Source organism: Hibiscus syriacus, unplaced genomic scaffold (genome assembly GCF_006381635.1).
Source record: "Hibiscus syriacus cultivar Baekdansim isolate YM2019G1 unplaced genomic scaffold, ASM638163v2 tig00110257_pilon, whole genome shotgun sequence".
Classification (NCBI taxonomy): Eukaryota; Viridiplantae; Streptophyta; class Magnoliopsida; order Malvales; family Malvaceae; genus Hibiscus; species Hibiscus syriacus.
The window spans coordinates 511,731-532,282 of NW_024062648.1; the positions used below are offsets into that span (position 1 = coordinate 511,731).

The 20,552-nt window shown below is 30.8% G+C and overlaps 1 protein-coding gene and 1 pseudogene across 1 annotated transcript; both read right to left on the reverse strand.

Annotated features, from left to right (window-relative positions):
• Nucleotides 1–4,830: 4,830 nt before the first annotated feature.
• Nucleotides 4,831–6,719, reverse strand: LOC120114943 (annotated as a pseudogene).
• Nucleotides 6,720–11,027: 4,308 nt separating this feature from the next.
• LOC120114947 (transcription factor MYB23-like) lies at nucleotides 11,028–12,112 on the reverse strand. The gene is made up of 3 exons (XM_039135714.1): nucleotides 11,911–12,112; nucleotides 11,698–11,827; nucleotides 11,028–11,604 (listed from the first exon to the last, which is right to left on the reverse strand). The coding sequence occupies exons 1-3, from the start codon at nucleotides 12,062–12,064 to the stop codon at nucleotides 11,082–11,084; spliced, it is 807 nt and encodes a 268-aa protein (XP_038991645.1). The 5' UTR covers nucleotides 12,065–12,112; the 3' UTR covers nucleotides 11,028–11,081.
• Between the last annotated feature and the right edge of the window lie 8,440 nt (nucleotides 12,113–20,552).

Genomic DNA, 20,552 nt, shown 5'->3' on the forward strand with positions numbered 1-20,552 from the left:
AATAAGCGAAGATAGTTTATATAGAAAGACCTTGGACAAAAGGAAGACTTTTCAAATCATTTTTTCATCTACTTTTACATGTACGGTAATATTTTATGAAATATTTATAAAAATATTATTTGAAAAGAATATATTTATATGTATGATTATTTTGGTCACTAAACTGTATTCAAATGATTATTTTAATTATTAAATTAATCAAATTCTTATATTCAAATAATTATTTTAATTATTAAATTAATCAAATTCATATAAAGCAATCATTCTGGTATTGTTCTAATAATTTTAAAGGTTTAACAATTCGACGATATTTTATAGCGGTTTGATAAAATTTAGTGATTATTTTATAAATTTTAAAAATCTAATGACTAAAATAATCATTTGAATAAAATTCAATAACTTCTAGTTACTTTGCCCTTTATAATATTGTGTTCATAAATGAGGATCAGACGGGATATTCTTTCTTTCTTTCTTTGTTAATTGAAAATTTTGTTTGCATTTACGTATATAAAGAATTTCTTTAGGGTTTATATTTACACACGGTCAATAATTTATAGCTTGCAAGTGGATTAAAAAATGATTAAGACCTTTTAAGAGGTCATATAGGAAATTTATATTTAAACCTTAAAATATTTTTTTAATCATTAATATTAAATCTATTGATTAATTAATTTAGATCTTGTAAGATCTATCATGGAATCATATATAATAATTCAATTTGTTTTATTCATAACGATAAGATTTGATCTTTGACCTAATAGTAGAGCCCTGTTTCTTTAACCCAAGAACCTTATGTTCGATTCCCCTGGGTATCATTTAACTGCCCAAAATTTTCTTTCATTTATAGTGTACGTGTCACCCTCTGATTGGTGAGAAAATATATTAGATTAAAATAAATTTAATCGTCCAACCGAGTGGTGACACATGTCATTACACTCGACACCAGTGACACATGACACCATTTGATTTGAGGGTTATGTTTATTTCAGTTTCTTAAAATTAGTACCAAATTGATAGAATATATAAATAACAATGACCAAATATGTAATTATACCAAATATTTTAACTGTCACGTCAGTTTCTCTGTTAAATACAATGTTTTTAAAACCGGACCGGACATTGAACCGGTGAAGGTACTGGTTTAACCGGGTTCAACCGCAGTTGAACCTGATTTTATATAAAATAATTTTTTTAAATTTTACATAATATTCAAAGCAATATTAATATATATGTAACACTTTTTTTTAAGTTTACAATATTAAAAGGTATAAAAATATCACAAGTCATAACATATATAAATTAAAAACCATAAAATCAAGTGAAACAAAATAATTCAAATAAATTACAACATAATATTTAAGGTAAAACATATTAAATAATAAATATAATTATATAATTATAATCAAAAAATAAAATTGGGACTTAAAAAAATCATAACAAATAATGTCATTTGGTTTAATCAAAAAAAAAATAATCTCACATGACTAAGAAACATAGAAGAGCATCCCAACTTACTTCTATAAATAATAGAGGTAATTTGACATTCAAAATCATGGAGTCTTTTGGTGAGCACAAAGGGAACTATTCTTTCGCTTCAATTGAGCTCAAATTTTAGGCTTCAATCGAACTTCTAATTTTTTTTTGAGTTCGAGCCTTTTCGAGTTCAAGTTTTAATATTATATTTCGAGTTCAAGTTAAACTTGATAATTTTTAGCTCGTGAGTTTTTGAGTTGAGTTGAGCTTACTTTTAAAGTTTTCAAGTTCGAGTCGAGCTCAACAATACTCGAATTTGACTTGTCTCATTGAACAAACGACGTTGTTTGGTTTAATTTTTTAAAAAAAAAGAAAAAAGTGAACCGGCAATTCAAACCGATTTTGCCGGTTTTCAGCCGGTTCACCCCGGTTTTCAGTCGGTTCATTGCCAGACCGATTTTGTGAGGTAACCGGACCGGACAGGCCACCGGTTCACGGTTCAACCGGTTGAACCGTCCGGTCCAGTTTTGATAATCATGGTTAAATATTAACAGCAAGTGGCTTGATCGAATACATTTAAATAGCTGAGTGACATGATTGACATAATTTTAAAAATGGTGGTTAAAAATGAAAAAGGGTAATAGTTAAGTGGTCACCGATATAATTTACTCTTTATTTTATACAATTTATCTTTAAAATTTTAACTAATTTATAATTATACGTTGAGTATTTTAGAATTTTAAATTTTTATAAATTAAATTAATGGTTCTCATCGTTAGTGGTGTTCATCGGTGCTCGTCGAGCGTTGTAGAATTTTCCTATAATTTTACAATATCAATATTCAATATATTAAATATGTAATAAATTATGACACAGTCAATCAACATAATTTATTAACAATTTATAGAATAATATAAATTATAGAAAGTTGGGTGTTTTTACCAATAAAAAGCTATCTAATTATATTAGAAAGTTGTATAAAAGGAAAGCGTGTTGAAAATTAAACAAAATAAACATGCACTTTCTACTTTAGGTTAAACGACAGAAATATTTTCCGTTTCATTGCATTTACGTATTTGACCGTCGAAGTACTAGGTTTTACTATTTTTATTTTTTATTTATGGCATTAAAATTTTATATGCATTTAAATATGCGGTTTAAAAATACCGTATTAATTATGGTTAAATACACTATTAAAAATATTGTATTAATTGTGTTCAAATGTATTGCATAAACGACTTTTACTAATAATTTATACATATTCAAAATTTTCTTAATTTATTAATAAGAGATACGCATCGTGGCTGCTCGAGAGAAACATTATTTTTTAATCTTATATAAGCATGTTTTTAAATTATATATACTAAAGAAAAGAAATATTAATAACTAAAAGAGAACTGTTCAGAGATCTATGACCTCGTTCTAAATTAGTTCGTAAATTTTAAAATATTTATAGCAATTATGAATCTAACCTTATGGACTAATTTAAAAAGAGGTCATGGTCTAGTGGTTGATATATATATATTTAATTTTAGGAACTAATTTAAAACATGATCATAATTTGAAGACATCCAAAAGATATTATCCTTGTTAAATTTAAAAATATTATTTCACATGTTAATTTAGGTTTAGGGTTTAGGTCTTATAAGATAGATTTAGGGTTTATAGTTTATAAACTAGATTTAGATGTGTTTCTTTAGGTTTATTGTTTGATGCATAACTAGTAAAGAAAATAATTCCTCAAATGATATTTAAAAGTTATACCAAGTGTGTTTTTTAAATATATTTAAAAATTTACCAACAACCAGTTGGTCTAGTGGGATGAGACATCATGACCCTTAAGCAATGTCAGGGGTTTGTATTATGTCGTTTGCGAATTGAGCATACTGGGTTGGGAGGGTCGCCCTCGCCTCTGTAGTACACGATCGAGATTAGTCGATCAATAAATCAGATATCAATGATTAATTCAAAAAAAATTAAATTTTTGTTGTCTTAATTTATAGGCGACTACATAGTTTTTTTTATTAGAAATACTATTGATATGCTTCCACATTGCTTTTTGTCCTAATTTATAAAATATATTTTTCTATCATATATATATATATTTAATATGTATTCAGTTTATTATTTCTTTTATATCAAGTAATATTTCTTTGAAAATATAAAATAAAACAGGAAATGATATCATTGCATAGTGAGCGGAGCACTTAGCAGCCAATGTTTATTATATTCATTGATTAATGATGACCTGCATTTGTCAATAATTTATCTTACTTTTTATTTTATATTATTATATTTACAAACGTGTTTAAAATGGAATTATAAAAAGTAAAAAAAAATATAAATTATACACCTAGGTAAAATAAATTACAAAAAGGAATCAGAAAAAAAGGCTGCTTTCTCACATGATTTTCTTGATTGATCAAAATAGTTAGAAAGAGATAATATATATATATATATATATATTAGATACCAATATTTAGTTGGTTTGATAAAATAAAGACCTTAGAGTTTTGTATAGGATTCGATATTTGAATTTTGATGTTTCACATTATAACAGGGAGTGGTCCAGGTTAGCCTTTCGACGGCGCTGGAGCGGCCTGGATCGCCGGTGGCGGTCGAAAGCCAACCTTCAGTGAAGAAAGTGAGAAGCGAAGAATATGTCGATCCCACTCTTGATGTCCTGATGGGGGTGAAGCTGTACCGACAAGAAAGAACCCGAGCACAGAAGTAACTGAAAACGAAAAATACCGGATAGTTGAAGTCCCATCTTTCAACATACAGCAAGGTCTTGTTTTTGAACATTATGTTTCTTTTGTTTTGAGCTCTGACTCGAAGGAGATCGGCATATGCATTACTTTGGAACAATTCAGTTGAAATGTGGAACCTATTTCTTTCTGAGCTTTACTGCTCGGTAATCGGCTTGTGGTACCAACCGAGCTTAGGTATCTCGAAACCCCGTACCAAAGGTAGATCATGAGGTTGTTGCTGCAATCAGTTCATCTTTTTTGTCTCGACGGTGACGGTGTATGCATCGGATTGAGGCTCACCATGGATTTAGCACGATGTGCAGATGAAATGAATTTGTAACTTATGAGACTCAAGGAAAAATGAAACTTATGCAGATAAAAAAGGGGAAATGGATGATAGACTGCATACACTAAGGATATCACCATTCTATAATTATTATCCTTCATTAAAGAAAATAAATAATTACTAGAACAATAGGCCATAAGACCAACCTGAAACGGTCCGATCTTTCTAGCAATAGGTGATGGATCCGTCAAGCTTTGATCGTGATTGCTGAAATCATATCCACGGGCCATGGACGAGGCAGCCGCAATGACTGCAGAGGTGCACTTCAATTAGCAACGAGTAATCGGTATCAACTCTTCAAAATCAATTGGATGACCATCTCCTTTCATTATAAATATAAGATCACCAAGCAACTCATAAATCGAAGTAGAATGAGGATGTGCCTTATCGGCCACGTAAAAGCAATGGGTCTTGCCATTGATGTTAATCCAGCTACACCCAGGTGCCTTCTTCAAACCCTTTTCCTTCATCATTTTTCTTAACCCTGCCACCGCATCCCATCTTTTAGAAGAGTGTAAATTCGAAAGTGAGACATAATTCGAAGGGTTTTCAGGTTCTAAATAAATGAGAAACCTATGAGCAAGTTCTTGCATCTCGGTATTCCCGTGCATTACGGAAGCATTGACAAGAGCATCCCAAACGCTTGGCCCTGGTTCAACAGGCATTTTTTTTTATATAAAATCTAGTGCTTGATCAATCTGTCCAGATCGACTGAGCATGTCAACGACACAAGCACAGATCTCAACAATCGGTTTCATCCCCTTTTTGTTTGTAATTTTGTTGTAAAGACGAAGACCTTCGTTTACCAATCCTGACCTACTACAAGCAGAAAGCACCCCTACCACTGTTATCATATCTGGTTTATTCCCAAGAAAACACATATGGTTATACAGACTTATTGCTTCTTCACCTTTTCCGTGCAATCCATATCCACAAATCATTGAACTCCAAGATATAGCGTCTTTACGGAATGAACCTTTATCGAAAACTCGCCTCGCACTATTCAGGCTCCCACATTTAAAATACATGTCAATCAACGCATTACACAAAGCCACATCAGTGATCAGTTCTTTTCTAATTGCGTAACCATGAATCTGTTTCCCGTACATTAAACCGGCATAAGAGCTACAAGAGGGAAGAACATTCACTAGAGACACTTTATTGGGTTCTATTCCATCAGTCAACTGCATTTCCTGAAAAAGAACAAGTGCTTCATCGAAATCTCCGTTTTCGATGTAACCATTGATCATTGCTGTCAAAGCATAAACATTTCTAAGCCACATTTTATCAAAAACATTTCTAGCCATCGAAACTTTACCGTTTTTCGAGAACATATAGATTAAACAACAACCCAAATGAACATCCGAACCGAAACCCAAATCCAGTTCGTTCTTAAGAATATAACAATGGAGTTCCCTCCCGTAATTACATCCCCAATTACCCTCACCGCCACTCAAAGGCAAAAGAATCGAGATCGTGAATCCATCTAGTTTCATTCCTTCAAGTTGCATATTTTTAACAACTTCCCAGAGATCCCTCACCAACACCCAGTCCCCTGAATTCGAATAACCTGAAATCAACGCATTCCAAGACCCCACGTTTCTCTCACACATTTCGTGGAACACTTTCTTCATCGCCTCAAACTCTCCACATTTCCCGTACATTGAAATCAAAGAATTGGAAACAATGATATCCACCCCGAACCCAGTTTTTATACTCTGACAATGAACCAATTTACCTGCCACCAAGTCCTTGATTTCCCCAGCAACTTTCGAAACCGTTGCCAATGTAAAACCATCAGGCTTCGCACTAAAACGACCCATTTCACGGAACAAATCAAAAGCTTCAACGTACGAGTAAGTTTTGAGATACCCATTGATCATCGAGTTCCAAAGATAAACATTCTTGTATTTTATCGAATCGAAAACGGTTTTCGATTCGGTTAAGTGCCCAAAAGAGGCGTATAAAGAGAGGAGCTTTGATGCTGTAAAAGGGTTTTGAGTGAACCCGTGTAAAAGGATTCGAGCGTGGGCTTGCTTAGTGAGCTGGAGAGATTCATGGGTTGATGAGAGATTAAGGAAATGGAGGAGATTGAAAGGCGAGTCGGATGAGCAATAGCGGCTGGTTTTCAAAGAAAGAAAGTTGCGGGTAAGGGGGGGGGGGAAAGAGTATCATTCGGATTTGAATTTTGGCGGTGATATGTTAGACCAGTGTAAAGATTGAAATTTTCCAAGCATTTAATATGTGGATTCGAGATTGTATCGCTGCTTGTACATTGTGATTGCAGATCAGGAGTTTCTTTTCCTTCTTATCAATCGCTTGAAAATTAATCTTACTAATTCTTCAGGGGGTAGATTACGAGATTTACTGGTGGAGACACCTCTTCAGAATCTTATATAGAGGTTTTAGAAGCAAATTGCAGTCTTGTCTCCAATGAAAAAACTGGGGTGTTTGGTGGAGACACCTCTTCGGAAACACCCCGTTATCTACATCAACTATCATTCACTCTACAGGGTCCTAGGTGCAGTCGATCCAGACTATAACCAAGACCTACTATCTAAGCTCTAACTGGCCGATTAGGAACCAAGTTCGGAGACCTCCCAGCATTTGAGCGATCAAACTCAACATGAATAGCGTTGTGAACAAGGCCACGATGGAGACGATGGGGGTGACGTCCTTCGGAATTCTAATGGCGAGTGGATATCTAGCTTTTGTCAAAACATCAATCGTTGTTCGGTCCTCCGTGCTGAGTTTTTAGGTGTGATTTTGAAGAAAAATAAAGTTTGAGTATCAAAACAGAATAAAAGTAATAGTTTAGATACTAAATGGGTAGTTTTCCCTAAAAATAAACAGAGTGTGACCATTTTCTCCACCGATGATGTGTCATTATCTTATGGTGATAATTCAATATCACCGCTAATTTTTTAACAATGAATGGTCAAAACAGAATTAAAACGTAACGTTCGATACGATTTAAAAAAATTAGAGTGATCAAAACAAAACCACAAAAATAGATGAATGACTAAATACATAGTTTATCCATAATAATTAAAAAACTCTAAATAATATCAAAATAAACCTAAGCAAAATTATTTACAGATATAAATGAACCGAATATATCTCATCCGTGTTCGATTAGTTTGATAAATTAACTTTAAGATATTATTTATTTTTGTTATTATTTAAAAATTAGATGGTGTTTGCAATGCAATGAATTAAAAAGAGAATCAAACTTCAAATCTTTAGCATGGGATTATTGATTTGAAATAGAATGATAAAATAAGAGATATGCATGCTTCTTTCATACTTTATGCTTTCAACTTTATATAGAGAAATGAAGTGAGACATTTGCAACCACTAAAGCAAGCACGGATTGTACTGCCTTCCCCAAGGTATTTCCGTATCCATGTGTTTTTGCTTTTTCAATCTTCTTTTGTTTTTAGGGTAAAGAATGCATTTAATATCTAAACTATCAGTTTTTTGTATGATTTAGTATCTAAACTTTCAAAAATTTTAAAATCATAGTTAAAGTTTAGTTTTTTTTTTTCATTTTAATACATCCATTCAAAATTTAACGTTAAGTTTTGAAAAAAAAATGAGAAGTTTAGGTACTAAAACAGATAAAAATTGATATTTTAGGTACTAAACACATTAATTTTTTAATGGTGTGGGTACTAAAATGAAACAAAAACTAAGCGTTAGGTATGATTTTAGGGGACAAATTAAAGTTTATGTACTAAAACGAACTAAAACTGATAGTTTAGATACTAAATGCGTAATTTACCCTTGTTTTTATTGATTGATAATGGTGTTTTGTTGCTTTTTTATTTTGTTAATCATCGGTATTTGATTTATCGATCGATTAATTTAAATAAAATTTTATAAAAAAATATTATGAAAATAACTTTTTCAATTTAATTTACTTTATCCACTTTTTGTTACAAAACGAAATGCTTAATTATTCCATACTTGTTAGTATTTTTTATTTAATTTTTCGGATATGAATTTTTCTAATTTTACAAAGAAGTTACTTTTAAGTACAATATTATTCAACCTATTCGATGATCTAAATGATAAAAGAGAATATTGTTATCTTTAGAGGACTCTAATTCGAGTTGTGTTTGCAAGGTTTGTGTGCTTCGTCATAGGCTAAAAAAAATTCTAAACACATACTCGTATTATTAAAAAAGTAAATTATTATCGATTAACTATATTAGTAGAGGTATTTATAAGATCTAATCGAATCGAATTCATCCAAAATACCTATTTTATCTTCAAAACTGTAAAATATTAAAAATATTTTTATACTAGTATCTACTATATAATTAAATTCAAGTAAATTAAATTATTGGACCTACACATTTGAGATTTGAACTCCACCTTTCAACTCAATTATGAAGTCTCAAAATTTTCGGGCATTCTTATTATCTCCGTGAGAATAGTTTTTTATATAATCATCGGTATCTGATCTATTAATCGATTAATTTAGATCAAATATTCTATAATCGTTACACCTATCGGTGTTATAAGATTGTTTTTGGAGTTCAATTATAAAATCTCGAAATAATAGTATTTTATGTTGAATTAGGTGAAAATGACCATCCAACTCAGTTGGTAGAGCACAAGGTTATTAACCTTGAGGTCGTGGGATCGAGTCCCATGGAGGGTATTTCATAATTTGGAGGTCTCCTACGAAAGCTGCTCTCAACCTAGTGTTGTGGGCAGCCTACTATCTTACCTCCCCCTTACCCCATTACATATGGGAACAAGGGACAACCATTTTATGTTGAATTAGGTGGATTAAGATTAACTTGTTTAATCACTAGCTAAGCATATATACACTAGTGTAGCACGGATCCTAGGAAAATGACAACCCTATATATGTATTAATTAAGTATTTTTTTTCGAATTAATCACTGGTATCCGATCTATTGACCGACTAATCCAGATCGGGTACTACAGAGGCGAGTGTGACCCTCCCAACCCAGTTTGCTCTATTCGCAAATGTCAAGATTCGAACCACTGACCTTGTTTAAGGGACCTAGTGTCTCATCCCACTAGACCAACTGATTGTTGGTTAATTAAGTATTTGTCTAACACATGAAAAAAAGCAATCACAAAACGATAACATAGGAGATTAATGCAATCAAGAGAGAATCTAGTTCTAATCTCTCTTTTTTTTTCATTTTATTTATTATTAATAAAATAATATATCTGAGACCCACTTTGTTTTTGTGTTACTTCCCAACCTTTAGTTTTCAATGTGACCTAAGCCTCATCAACCATAACCCCATCATGCTTACCTAATTTTCCTCAAATTAAAACCAAAAAAATATTATTTTTAATATTTAACATGAATTATTACCCTATAGTAATCAAAACACTTAATTTAAATTTAATCATATTATATAAAACAAAATAAAAAATAATTTGGGTTTTTAGATAGATAATAAACGAGCTCCGCGCATGAAAAAAATGATTCAATCTATGTCTAAACCCTAGAACGGAAATATAATTTTATGTCAAAAAATACGAATTTTTTTAAAAATTATATCGGAAATTTAAGAGTAAAAATTTAAAATGCTTCGCTGTTTTGGCACTAATTTTATGCTTTTGCATAAAGGAGGATACGAAAAAGAAGGTGAAAAAATTAAAATAAATAAATAAACAAAGAGAGAATAGTTAAAAGAATTTTATTGTTGAAAAATTTGTCGAATTTCGACAGCAAAGACAAAACTTAAGTGTGCCAAAGGATTTTAGAATTGATGTGTGGTGCTCTTTGTGATTTGAGTTCTAAGTTCAGATTCTCCTACTCTATAATAATTATAAAACTATCATTAAATTTATTAAATTATTACAAAATAGTCACTACTCGTTATGAGATGGTGATCAAATTCGACAAGTTTAAGGATTGTTTTATATCAATCCGAAGGATAACTTCATGCCGGTTATATAAAGGTTAATGATCGTTTTATAATAGTTTGATAACTTCAATAATCATTTTATAACTTTTAAAATTTTAATGACAAAAAGATCGATTTATCATAGTTTAATGACCGTTTATATAGTTTACTCTAAAAAGTTTAATAAATGAACCCATTAGTTAAAAGATCTGTACTTTGATTATGCCAAATGATTTTTAAGTTCAAACTTATAAAATCTATTACATGTTAATCTCAAGATCTTTTAGTGTTTATATTGTTTCGGAATTTTTCTTTAAGGTTTGATTGTTTAAAATCCGAATAAATCTCAAGTCGAATTAAATCAGAACTCTAAATAAAAAGAAAAAATTCGATATTGTTTTTCGATATATAAGAATCAAACACGAGATTTTAACATCTAAATTTTTTACCGTTCGACGCAATAATTAAACTTAGACATTACTATAAATGATATTATTCGAAGCAAAATTGGATTATTCTATTTATAAGGTTACACCATAATTATTCTACATTTACCGACGAAAGTTTTTTCGACGCTAAAAAGCTTTACTAATGAAAACTAAGGAGAATTCAACAGTAAGGGATTGCTAGATTGTGCAAATTAACTTTGCTTGTTGCACCACGATTTCCATTGATATCATCCAAATTCCATAACCCGTCCCAAAGAACGTCGGCCTCGTTCGACATATCGCTGCCGGAACCGGAAGCACTGCCGTCGAACGTGGGATAAAACAGCCCCACTTGTTGTTGTTCATTTGTGTTGGTGTATGAAACAAGTGTCGCCGTTTCTTGTCTCAATTGTGGCACATATGGAAGCTCAGAAGATGGTTTATGTTCGGTTTCGTCGAGCAACGACATGATCCTTTTCATGTCGAACTGATTCAATTGCAACTGTTCTTGTTCTTGTTGTTGTTGCAGCAGCAGCTGTTGTTGTTGTTGTTGGAACTGTTGTCTTTTCAGAAAACGAGCTTTTGCTTTATGATCAGAGTTGTTGGAGGGTGAAAGTTTGGTTTTCTTCTTGAAATGAGTCCTCCAATAGTTCTTGATCTCGTTATCGGTTCTTCCCGGTAAACTTCTCGCGATCGTCGACCACCTGAAGAATCGGATTCCGATGTGAGTGTCAGATACGGATATATACACGACACGATTAATTTCATATAAAGTTGATGTTCACATGATTGATCACCTGTTCCCCCACCTTGCATGTAACTCAAGAATTATACTCTGTTCATGAGGTGTTATTCGGCCCTTTTTAAGGTCTGGCCTTAAATAATTCACCCACCTCAGCCTGCAACTCTTTCCATTCCTGTTTAACCCTGAAATTGAAAAACATCAAGATTCGAATCTTTTAACATTTTGAAGTATGACTCGGGATTTTAGACCCGAATATTCCGCTTACCGGCAAGCCTAGCGACGGAGTTCCATCGGCCTTCACCGTGTACCCTAACATATTCGATGAGGAGCTTGTCCTCTTCAGCAGTCCAAGGACCTTTTCTCCATCCTTCTTCAATGAGACCCCAACCAAAGTGACCAGCCATGACTGCCCAAGACATGTGAAGAGAAAAAAAAGTGACCCAAAATATAAGGACAAAAGCCTTAAACCCTTTTTGAAGCTCAAGTTCAGAGCAAATGTTATTTGCATCATGAGGGTTAGTGTGTCCTATATTTATATAGGGAGTAAAGGTGGCCAATCAGTCGCTTTCAAAATCATCCCACATCTTTCTTTTCTCTTTGTTTAAGGTACAGCTGCTGATCTCTAAGATTAGATTAAGAATTTAAGATACCATCTTATCATTTGTAAAATGACAAATATAGCCTCAATATAAAATAATTGGGTAAATTACACGTTTAGTATCTAAAATATAAGTTTTAGTCTATTTTAATATCTAAACTTTTAATATTTTCAAAATCATGTATAACGTTCAGTTTTTGTTTCATTTTAGTACATTCCATTAAAAACTTTTGTTTTTGTTTTATTTTAATATCTCGTTCAAAACTTAACGTTAAATTTTGAAAAAATTAAAAATGTAAGTACTAAAACAAACCAAAATTAATAGTTTATGTACTAAACTATCGTACTGGTTATGACTTTATTCCCACGAATATATTATGATAATTAGTTGGACATATTTTACAACAACTAGTTTCAATTATAATGCATTTTGATTTGATTAACTTATAACCGTGACTATAATGAAAGTGTCCAAAGGATATTAAGTCAATATCATAGAATTAATGTCAAGGCATTGGGTGACATTATCCAATTAGCACATATTTATTTAATGCCGGAAAGAGACAAAAGGTAAATTAAAAGAAAAGGAAGAATATCGTAGCTTTATGCCACGTATAATCTAGGGTTTATTGGTAAAGTTTAATATTTCACTTAATTATTTTAATGCTTTTAAATTTTTTTAACAATCTTTTAAACAATATTGATTTTTTAATCTAATTGTTTTTATATCACTTGATGATGTATATGAAGTCACGGTAGGGATGTGCATGGGTCGGGTTTTTTGTCCACATACCCGACCCGAGAACAAAGAGTACTTTACCTGAGACCCGACCCGATCTGACCAAAATAAGTTTTCACCCGACCCGAAACCGACCTGATATATAACTTAAAAATCCGACCCGACCCCGACCCAACCTAGAATAATAAAAATATTATTTTTATTTAATAAAAATAGCGACTTAATTGGAAAAAATAATATATATAAAGGTATTATTGTAATTATTCTTAAATATATAAGGTAAAATTATATATTTTCCGGGTTGGGTATTTTTCACATTAAATCCGAACCCGATTTTTTTAAAAAAAAAATCCGACCCGTCGAGTTTGGGTGTCATGCTCATCCCTAAGTCACGGTATTTTTTTACGTGACTTTTTAAAAAATAATATAAAGATTAAATATCGACGATGATCTTCGAAAATTTAAATATTTCCATAAAAGGTGGGTGGATTATTATTTTATTATATTAGTAAATGGAAATTTTACAGGTGTTGGGTTTGCTTGCTCGTTAAAAAGGATCGATTCAATTAGTCTTCACTAAAACCATATTACAGAATATTGAATATTGCTGGATTCCATGTTGGGGACATTAAAATATTCATACAGTTTTACAGGTGGTCTTGTTTCTAGATTTTTGTCTTGAAAATTAATTAATTAATTAATATTTTTAATAAATTTTTTGAATGAGTGAAAAAAAAGTTACGATGGAGTCAGATTTATTAACATAACAGTATCGTATTAGATTGAACGGATAAAAATTTATCTCGATTCTATTGTTAATAGATCGAATATCAGTAATTAATTCGTACACCCATTGGTCACCTTGTCTTATTCAAGATTAGGATAAATAATCCGTGTTTTGTAAGGATTTTCGCACCAAGACAAAAGGGTAGGGTTTCAAAAGCTGGAAAGGCTTGACTACTTGTACTGCTTAAACTTTGTTTAACAGCTAAGCATGTGAGCTTTATTAATTTAATCACTAAGCTAATAATTCATGTTTAGAGTTCAATTTATTCGAGTTTAATTTTATACACGAGTAATATTTTTTTAAATTTATAAAAAAAAAAATTCAAATATGCAAATACTTCTCATATATTGTTCAATTTATTATCTAAAAAATACATTGTGGTGTCGATTATGTATTAGTATAATGTTTGATTCTGAAAATTTTTGAAAAAATTTATTTACTATGAATAATAAGATTAGGGTTCTTAATTAAACTAATCCCCTTTTGTTTTGTTTTTTCCTTAATTAAACTTATCTGTTTCTAGAAACGTTCTGGATTTTCTATATTGTACGTAAATAACGAATTTAGTCACTATATTCTTATGTAATAATTTTTAATTATTATTATTATTATTATTATTAATTTTGAATTTTAATCATAATCCAACAATAGATGTTTTAATCATAATTGAATAAATTAGGATTTTATTTAATTATTTTTTATTTCAATAAATTATATGTGAAAATTAAAAATAATGTTAAGGGTAAATTACGCTTTTCCTCTTTGAACTTTACTCTCTCTCATATTTTTCTTACCGTACTTTCATTTTTTTTGTTTGGCTCTATGAACTTTACATAATGAATCATTTTGTTAACTCTGTCGTTAACTTTTTTAACGATGTTATGATATGACACAAGCATAAAAAACGACGACGTTTTGAAAAACTCAAATATACACAAAAACGACGTCGTTTCGACTCCTCTTTTTTCCCTCCTTTGTCGTCATCAACCAAGATGTTATTTTGCATTTCGGCCACCGTCGACCGTCGTTTGATGGTGTTCGTTTGGTCCCAAAATTCATGGGTTGGTTCGTCTCGACCCCCTAAGTATGAATCTGGTGACTGTTTCACCGAAAAATGTCTCAAAATCCTTGAATCCCGACTGAAATGTTTTGGCTTCCTCATTTTTAATCTCCGATTCGTGAACTTCAAAGTAAGTTCTGACAAAATAGAGGTTAGATTCAGACTCAAGGTGTCAAGACAAAGTGACCCATGAAATTTGGGACCGAACGATCACCATCTATGACGGTCGACAGTGGCATCCGACCACCTTCTGTTTTTATTTTATAGTTTGATGAGCAAAATAGGAGAAAGAGTAAAGTTGAATGAGGAATGGTGTAATTTACCTTTTATATTTTCAATTATTTTATATTAAATAATAATAATGAATGACATATCATCACACTGTTAGAGAGTTAACGACAGAGTGAGCGAAATGATTCAATCTGTAAAGTTTAGTGAGCAAAATAGAAAAATTGAAAGTATAGTGAGTAAAATAGGAGAGAGAGTAAAGTTCAATGAGAAACTGTGTAATTTACCCTAATGTTAAATTATATTAGATCGGATGAGAATTATAATCAAATTTTCAATCCCGACTCGTTTCAATTTACGTGATAGTGTCTCTCGAGGTAGGGGTGCGCAAAATTCGACTCGAAAAATTAATTTTTAGGACTTGACTCGAGAAAACCCAACTTGAATTAACTTTAAGTTGTAATTCCATAAAATTAACTCTACTTGAAAAACAAATTAAGTTCAAACCGAATTGTAAAATACAACGCGAATAGCTCAAAATTTTTAGTAATTAGTAAATTGATTTTCAAGTTTGAGTCTACTCTCTCGACTATGTACTATAGTGTATATTACATATGAACAAATATGAACAAATATATATTGAATATGGTTATAAAAAAATCATTTTAATTTGAATCAAGTAATATTGTAATATCATAAACATTTACAACTAAATTTAAACAAAAACTTAAAAATTTGACTCTGCTCGAATTTTATAAACTCGAAAAAGTTTCTAGTTAACTTCGAGTTGTAAAATATGACTCATCAAATCGAATAACTTAAATTTTTTTGACTCGACTCAAAAATATTTTTAGTTAACTTCGATTTATAAAATATAACTCATCAGCTTGAATAACTTAAATTCTTTTAATTCAATTCAATTTAGAGGGCTCTCCGAAAGTGCTTTGGTCATTTCATAGAAAGGTTTTGTATGGAATACTTTAGGTTGAGTCATAAAATCACTAAGAATGGAACCAATTAATAATTTTTTTCTAAAGCTTCAAAAATTTTGATAAGATGCCATTGGGATTGTTCCTTTAAAAATAAAAAATAAAAGAAAAGCAAATTGTACTTGAATTAGAAAGTACATATGAGTCCCCACAATTTGATACTATACCATGTTATCTACAATTCAACATTTATTTGCAACAAATGATAGAGTTCCAATCTTATCCATATTTATAAGAAAATATTATAATTAGAGAATCAAATTGAATAGAATATAAAATTGAGGGACTAAATTGATAAATTGAGGGACTAAATTGATAAAAAAATATTGTTAAAAATAGAAGCTGGAGTTGTATATATAAATTTTAAAGTAATAAATAAGTATATGATTTAAACTTGATAAAAATATACTTGAAATAAATTAGAAAAATATAAGTTGTTTTTGATGTTAATAAACACCCCCATTCATAAAGTGACTCCCACCATAATTTTAGGGTAGTTATGTTGTACGACAGCTTAATATAAGATTAAGGAAAGGCGCTACCGGAAATGTTAATATTTTTTAACACTTTCGGTATAGCGCTACTTAAAATGTTATTTTTTCTACCGAAAATGTTAATTTCGTTACCTAAAATGAATATTTCCGATATTAACATTTCCGGTAGAAAAAATAACATTTTTGGTAGAGCCCGATATTAATATTTCCGGTAAAAAAATAACATTTTAGGTAACGATCTACCGAAAATGTAAAAAAAAATATTAATATTTCCGGTAACATATTTCCTTAACCTTAAATTAGGTTGTCTTTCCTTAGACATCCCGTGATTTTAACCCATAATTTAAACCTAGGATAGTTTGCAATTAAATTGAAAAGACAACATTAAATTGATGCAAGTTCCATTAGGACAAAAATAGAAATAATACTAAGATTAGAATGATTCCCAACATCTTTATTTTGTATGATAATCGTATTTATTAGATTTTAAGAGAGTGATTTGGCTTCTTATATGGATCGTTAATGGTGAAGTACAGCCAACAAGATAATGAAAAGATTTTATGCCATATTAAAAAAAAATCACCCTTTCCTTACTTTCATATTTTTTTCATATTTTTTCGGATTGTTTCTTACATGGTCCGACCATATGATTAATACTAATATAAAAAACTGGACCGAAAGCCTCAAGTAAATACTTAGGTAGGTAAATTATCATGTGAACTCTCTAAACTTCTACCTCATCCTCTTTAGTGATACGTTTATCTCTTCTTTTGTGGTATATTTATCTTTATCTTTATCTTTTGATAGTTTTCGATTATTTGACCGTTATTTTCATTTATCCTTTTTTTCAGGGTTAGGTTTGACATCACTACGACTGATCAAGACAGCGGTGATTTGTTATCATGTTAATCTTCCCTGCTTTAGACCTCAGATTGATTTGGATACGCGTTTTGCGTTCGTGGATAGTTTTCCCACGTCGCTCGACTCTGATTTACGATTTATCGGTGATATTTTAATAGCGTCATCCCTTTTTATGGTTCGTTGCCGGTGCAGTCATATTTATTCGTATTTTTATTTTGTTTGAGCATTTTGTTTAGGGTTTTTTAACATTTTTCTTCTTTGGTCCTTGTGTGACCTAGGTGAGTAGTTTTTGTGTCAATGGTTATAAGAAAAATGTTTTAATTATAATTTAGTTTATATTTACGGTTATAATAGTTATGCTTGTAAATTTTATTTTAATTCTGAATATTTTCGATTTTTAATAAAACACATAACAAAACACATCAAAAGAAAAATCCACCACTTCCACGGACAACAACATTAAAAGTTTATTTTATTTAAACTAATAGTAAGAGATGAAAAATTATATTATTATTTTTACGTATTCAAACAAATTTAAATAAAAATATATATATTTTACATCATTAAACATAAATTCAAGTCGAACCAATTCGAATTCATAAAATTTCTACAGTAATTTCTGAAATTAAAAATATTTTTTTCTCATATTTTGACCATACCTGTCCCTTTGTCACAAAAACTTTTGCTAATGGTGCTTGTGTCAATACTTTGAATGAAGGACCTAACTTTGATGATGAACATTGTTTCTTTGCATTTCCTTTCCAATACTTTTTTGGCTTGATTTTTCAAAGTTACAATTGTTGGAGGACCTAACTTCTCATGTAAAACATGTCTTTTTTTTGGCATTTCATTTTCCAAAACTTTAGGTGTTTTTTGAGTGGATCATGAGATAGAAAGCACATTTCATGAATGAAATACATCGACCGAGGGACGGACCGGGGGCGTGTGGAGGCAATTACCCCTTGAAATTTTTAAATTATCTTATATTTTAGATTTTTTTTTTATATTTTCTGAGATAAGTTGCTTAAATGACTACTTAATTATAGAGTGATTTTAAATTGATCATTAATACACTAAGTTTGTTAATCATGTCACTTAACTATCAAAATGATATCAATTAATATGTTGTCATCATTTAACGGAAAAACTGACATAGCATTTAAACAAAAATTATCTACTTATACTAATTTTGTTTAACTGTGATATTGTTTTTCTCATTTAATTAATATCGTTTTTTATTAAGTTAAGGTGATTACAAAAAAGTATATGTTCGAAATACTTTCAATTATTTGACAATAAAATGTCAATCAATTTGTTGCGGTCGCTGATGCTCGAAACCGTGATATTTAGAAACAACAACGATTCTTTTAATTACGGAATAAAATCAAAAGAATGTCCCCTTTGCCTAGACAAATTATGTCGTCTAAAAAGCCTATAAGAACAAGAAAATCTCCTAAGATAATCTAAATTAAATGTTTCACTTTTAATTTTAATCTTTCATTAAATTAACAATTTGCTCCATTTAATGTATTAGCATTTGCGTTCCTAAGCCAAAACAAACGTACACGTGTGGATAAATATTTGGGGTAAATTTCTTATTTAATCACCCAACTATTTCTGTGGTTCTGTTTTGGTCACCTAACTATCTTTCTTCAAAATCATACCCAAAGTTCTATTTTGGTTACATGCTGTTAAAAAATAAACAAAACTACTGACTTGATAATTTTTCAGTGATGGCACGAAATTATCTTATGGTGACACATCAATATCACAGTTAATTTTTTAATGATAGGTGATCAAACATAACTTTATGTATATATTTTTAAAAAATAGATGTGAAAAAAATAGATGGGTGATCAAAACAATGTTGCAAAAATAGTTGGTGACTAAATACAAAAATGACCCTAAATATTTTATCTCTTAATCAAGGTGAAATTATAAATTTCTTCCTTGTAATTTGTAAGAACCGGTCTATCTTAAGTGGTCAAATTTGTCAAAGAGTCAACCTTGGGGCATGGAGTTGGTTTATCCCTGATTTATTTTGTTGCTTTACTTTCTCTTTTACACGCCTCCCACACGATTTGGGTAGGAAAATATTGCATTCAAGCTCACAATTATCCACTTCTATGTTATAAAATTTTGCCTTTTTGAACAAAGGGTGAAGTCAAGTCTTCCATTCATGTGATGTGGATATACACATTGAGAAGCAAAGATTGGGTCATAAAGAGGCCTACCCTTCCATGGTAAACAGCGGGGTAACCACGGCTTGGTGAGGGTGGACACTGAAATCTAAATTTTCTTCGATTAATTACTTATTTTACTGACGTTGTCCATTATGAAATTCTTCGTGTCCACCCTAAAACTTGAGTTGTTTCGATTAATTACTTATTTTATGGACGGTGTCCATCCTGAAAGTTTATTTGTACCTATCCCATTTAAAAAATTTATATTATTAACGTACGTATACTTACCTTGAACAATATTTCTGGATCTGCGACTGATGATAAACATATCAAAACTCGTTTCATTTTCATCTCTCTTCCAATTGATGATCAAAGTATGACTTGATGAAAATGCTCATTCACGTCAAATTTCATTTAGTTTTATGAAAAATAAAACCCCAAAAGATATAAACGATTATTTGAATTAATCTGTTAAACCGATTGAATCATGAATAGTGAAACGGTCGATTCGATCACTGAACCAACCAAATATCTATTAATCGAATTAATCGAACTTTTTTTTTTCTTCGACTGTTAATCGAACTAAGTTTCAGTAACCAATAATTTGATCAGGTAAATTGATAATCGATGATCTATGCTTTAATAACCAGATGTTTAAAAATATAATAAATAAGATGTTTAACCGAATGGGAAGATTTTCTTTTAGCTAATGTTGTTTTAGCAAAGTTTGTTTTTGAGCTGAAAGCTTTTGAGAAACTTATTGCATGGTTGGTCAAGACTGTGACCGGGTTTGCAGGTACAAAAATTCCAGCTTCCTCAGCTACCCTGTTTTCAGAGGCGAAAGCCGGTGATCCGACAAGTATTTTAATGAAGTATGATGACCGGTGATCGATTCCGGTAGTGACCGAGACCCCAAAGTGTACCTGGAGCAAGCAAAGTATCCAAATGTGCCTGCAAATGATCTCAAT

Coding starts and splice junctions, on each gene's coding strand:
- LOC120114947 (XM_039135714.1), bottom strand. CDS start 12,064: ATGTCTTGGGCAGTCATGGCTGGTCACTTTGGTTGGGGTCTCATTGAA. Junction 11,828..11,910: donor CTCCGTCGCTAGGCTTGCCG/GTAAGCGGAATA, acceptor TTTCAATTTCAG/GGTTAAACAGGAATGGAAAG. Junction 11,605..11,697: donor CATGCAAGGTGGGGGAACAG/GTGATCAATCAT, acceptor CCGATTCTTCAG/GTGGTCGACGATCGCGAGAA.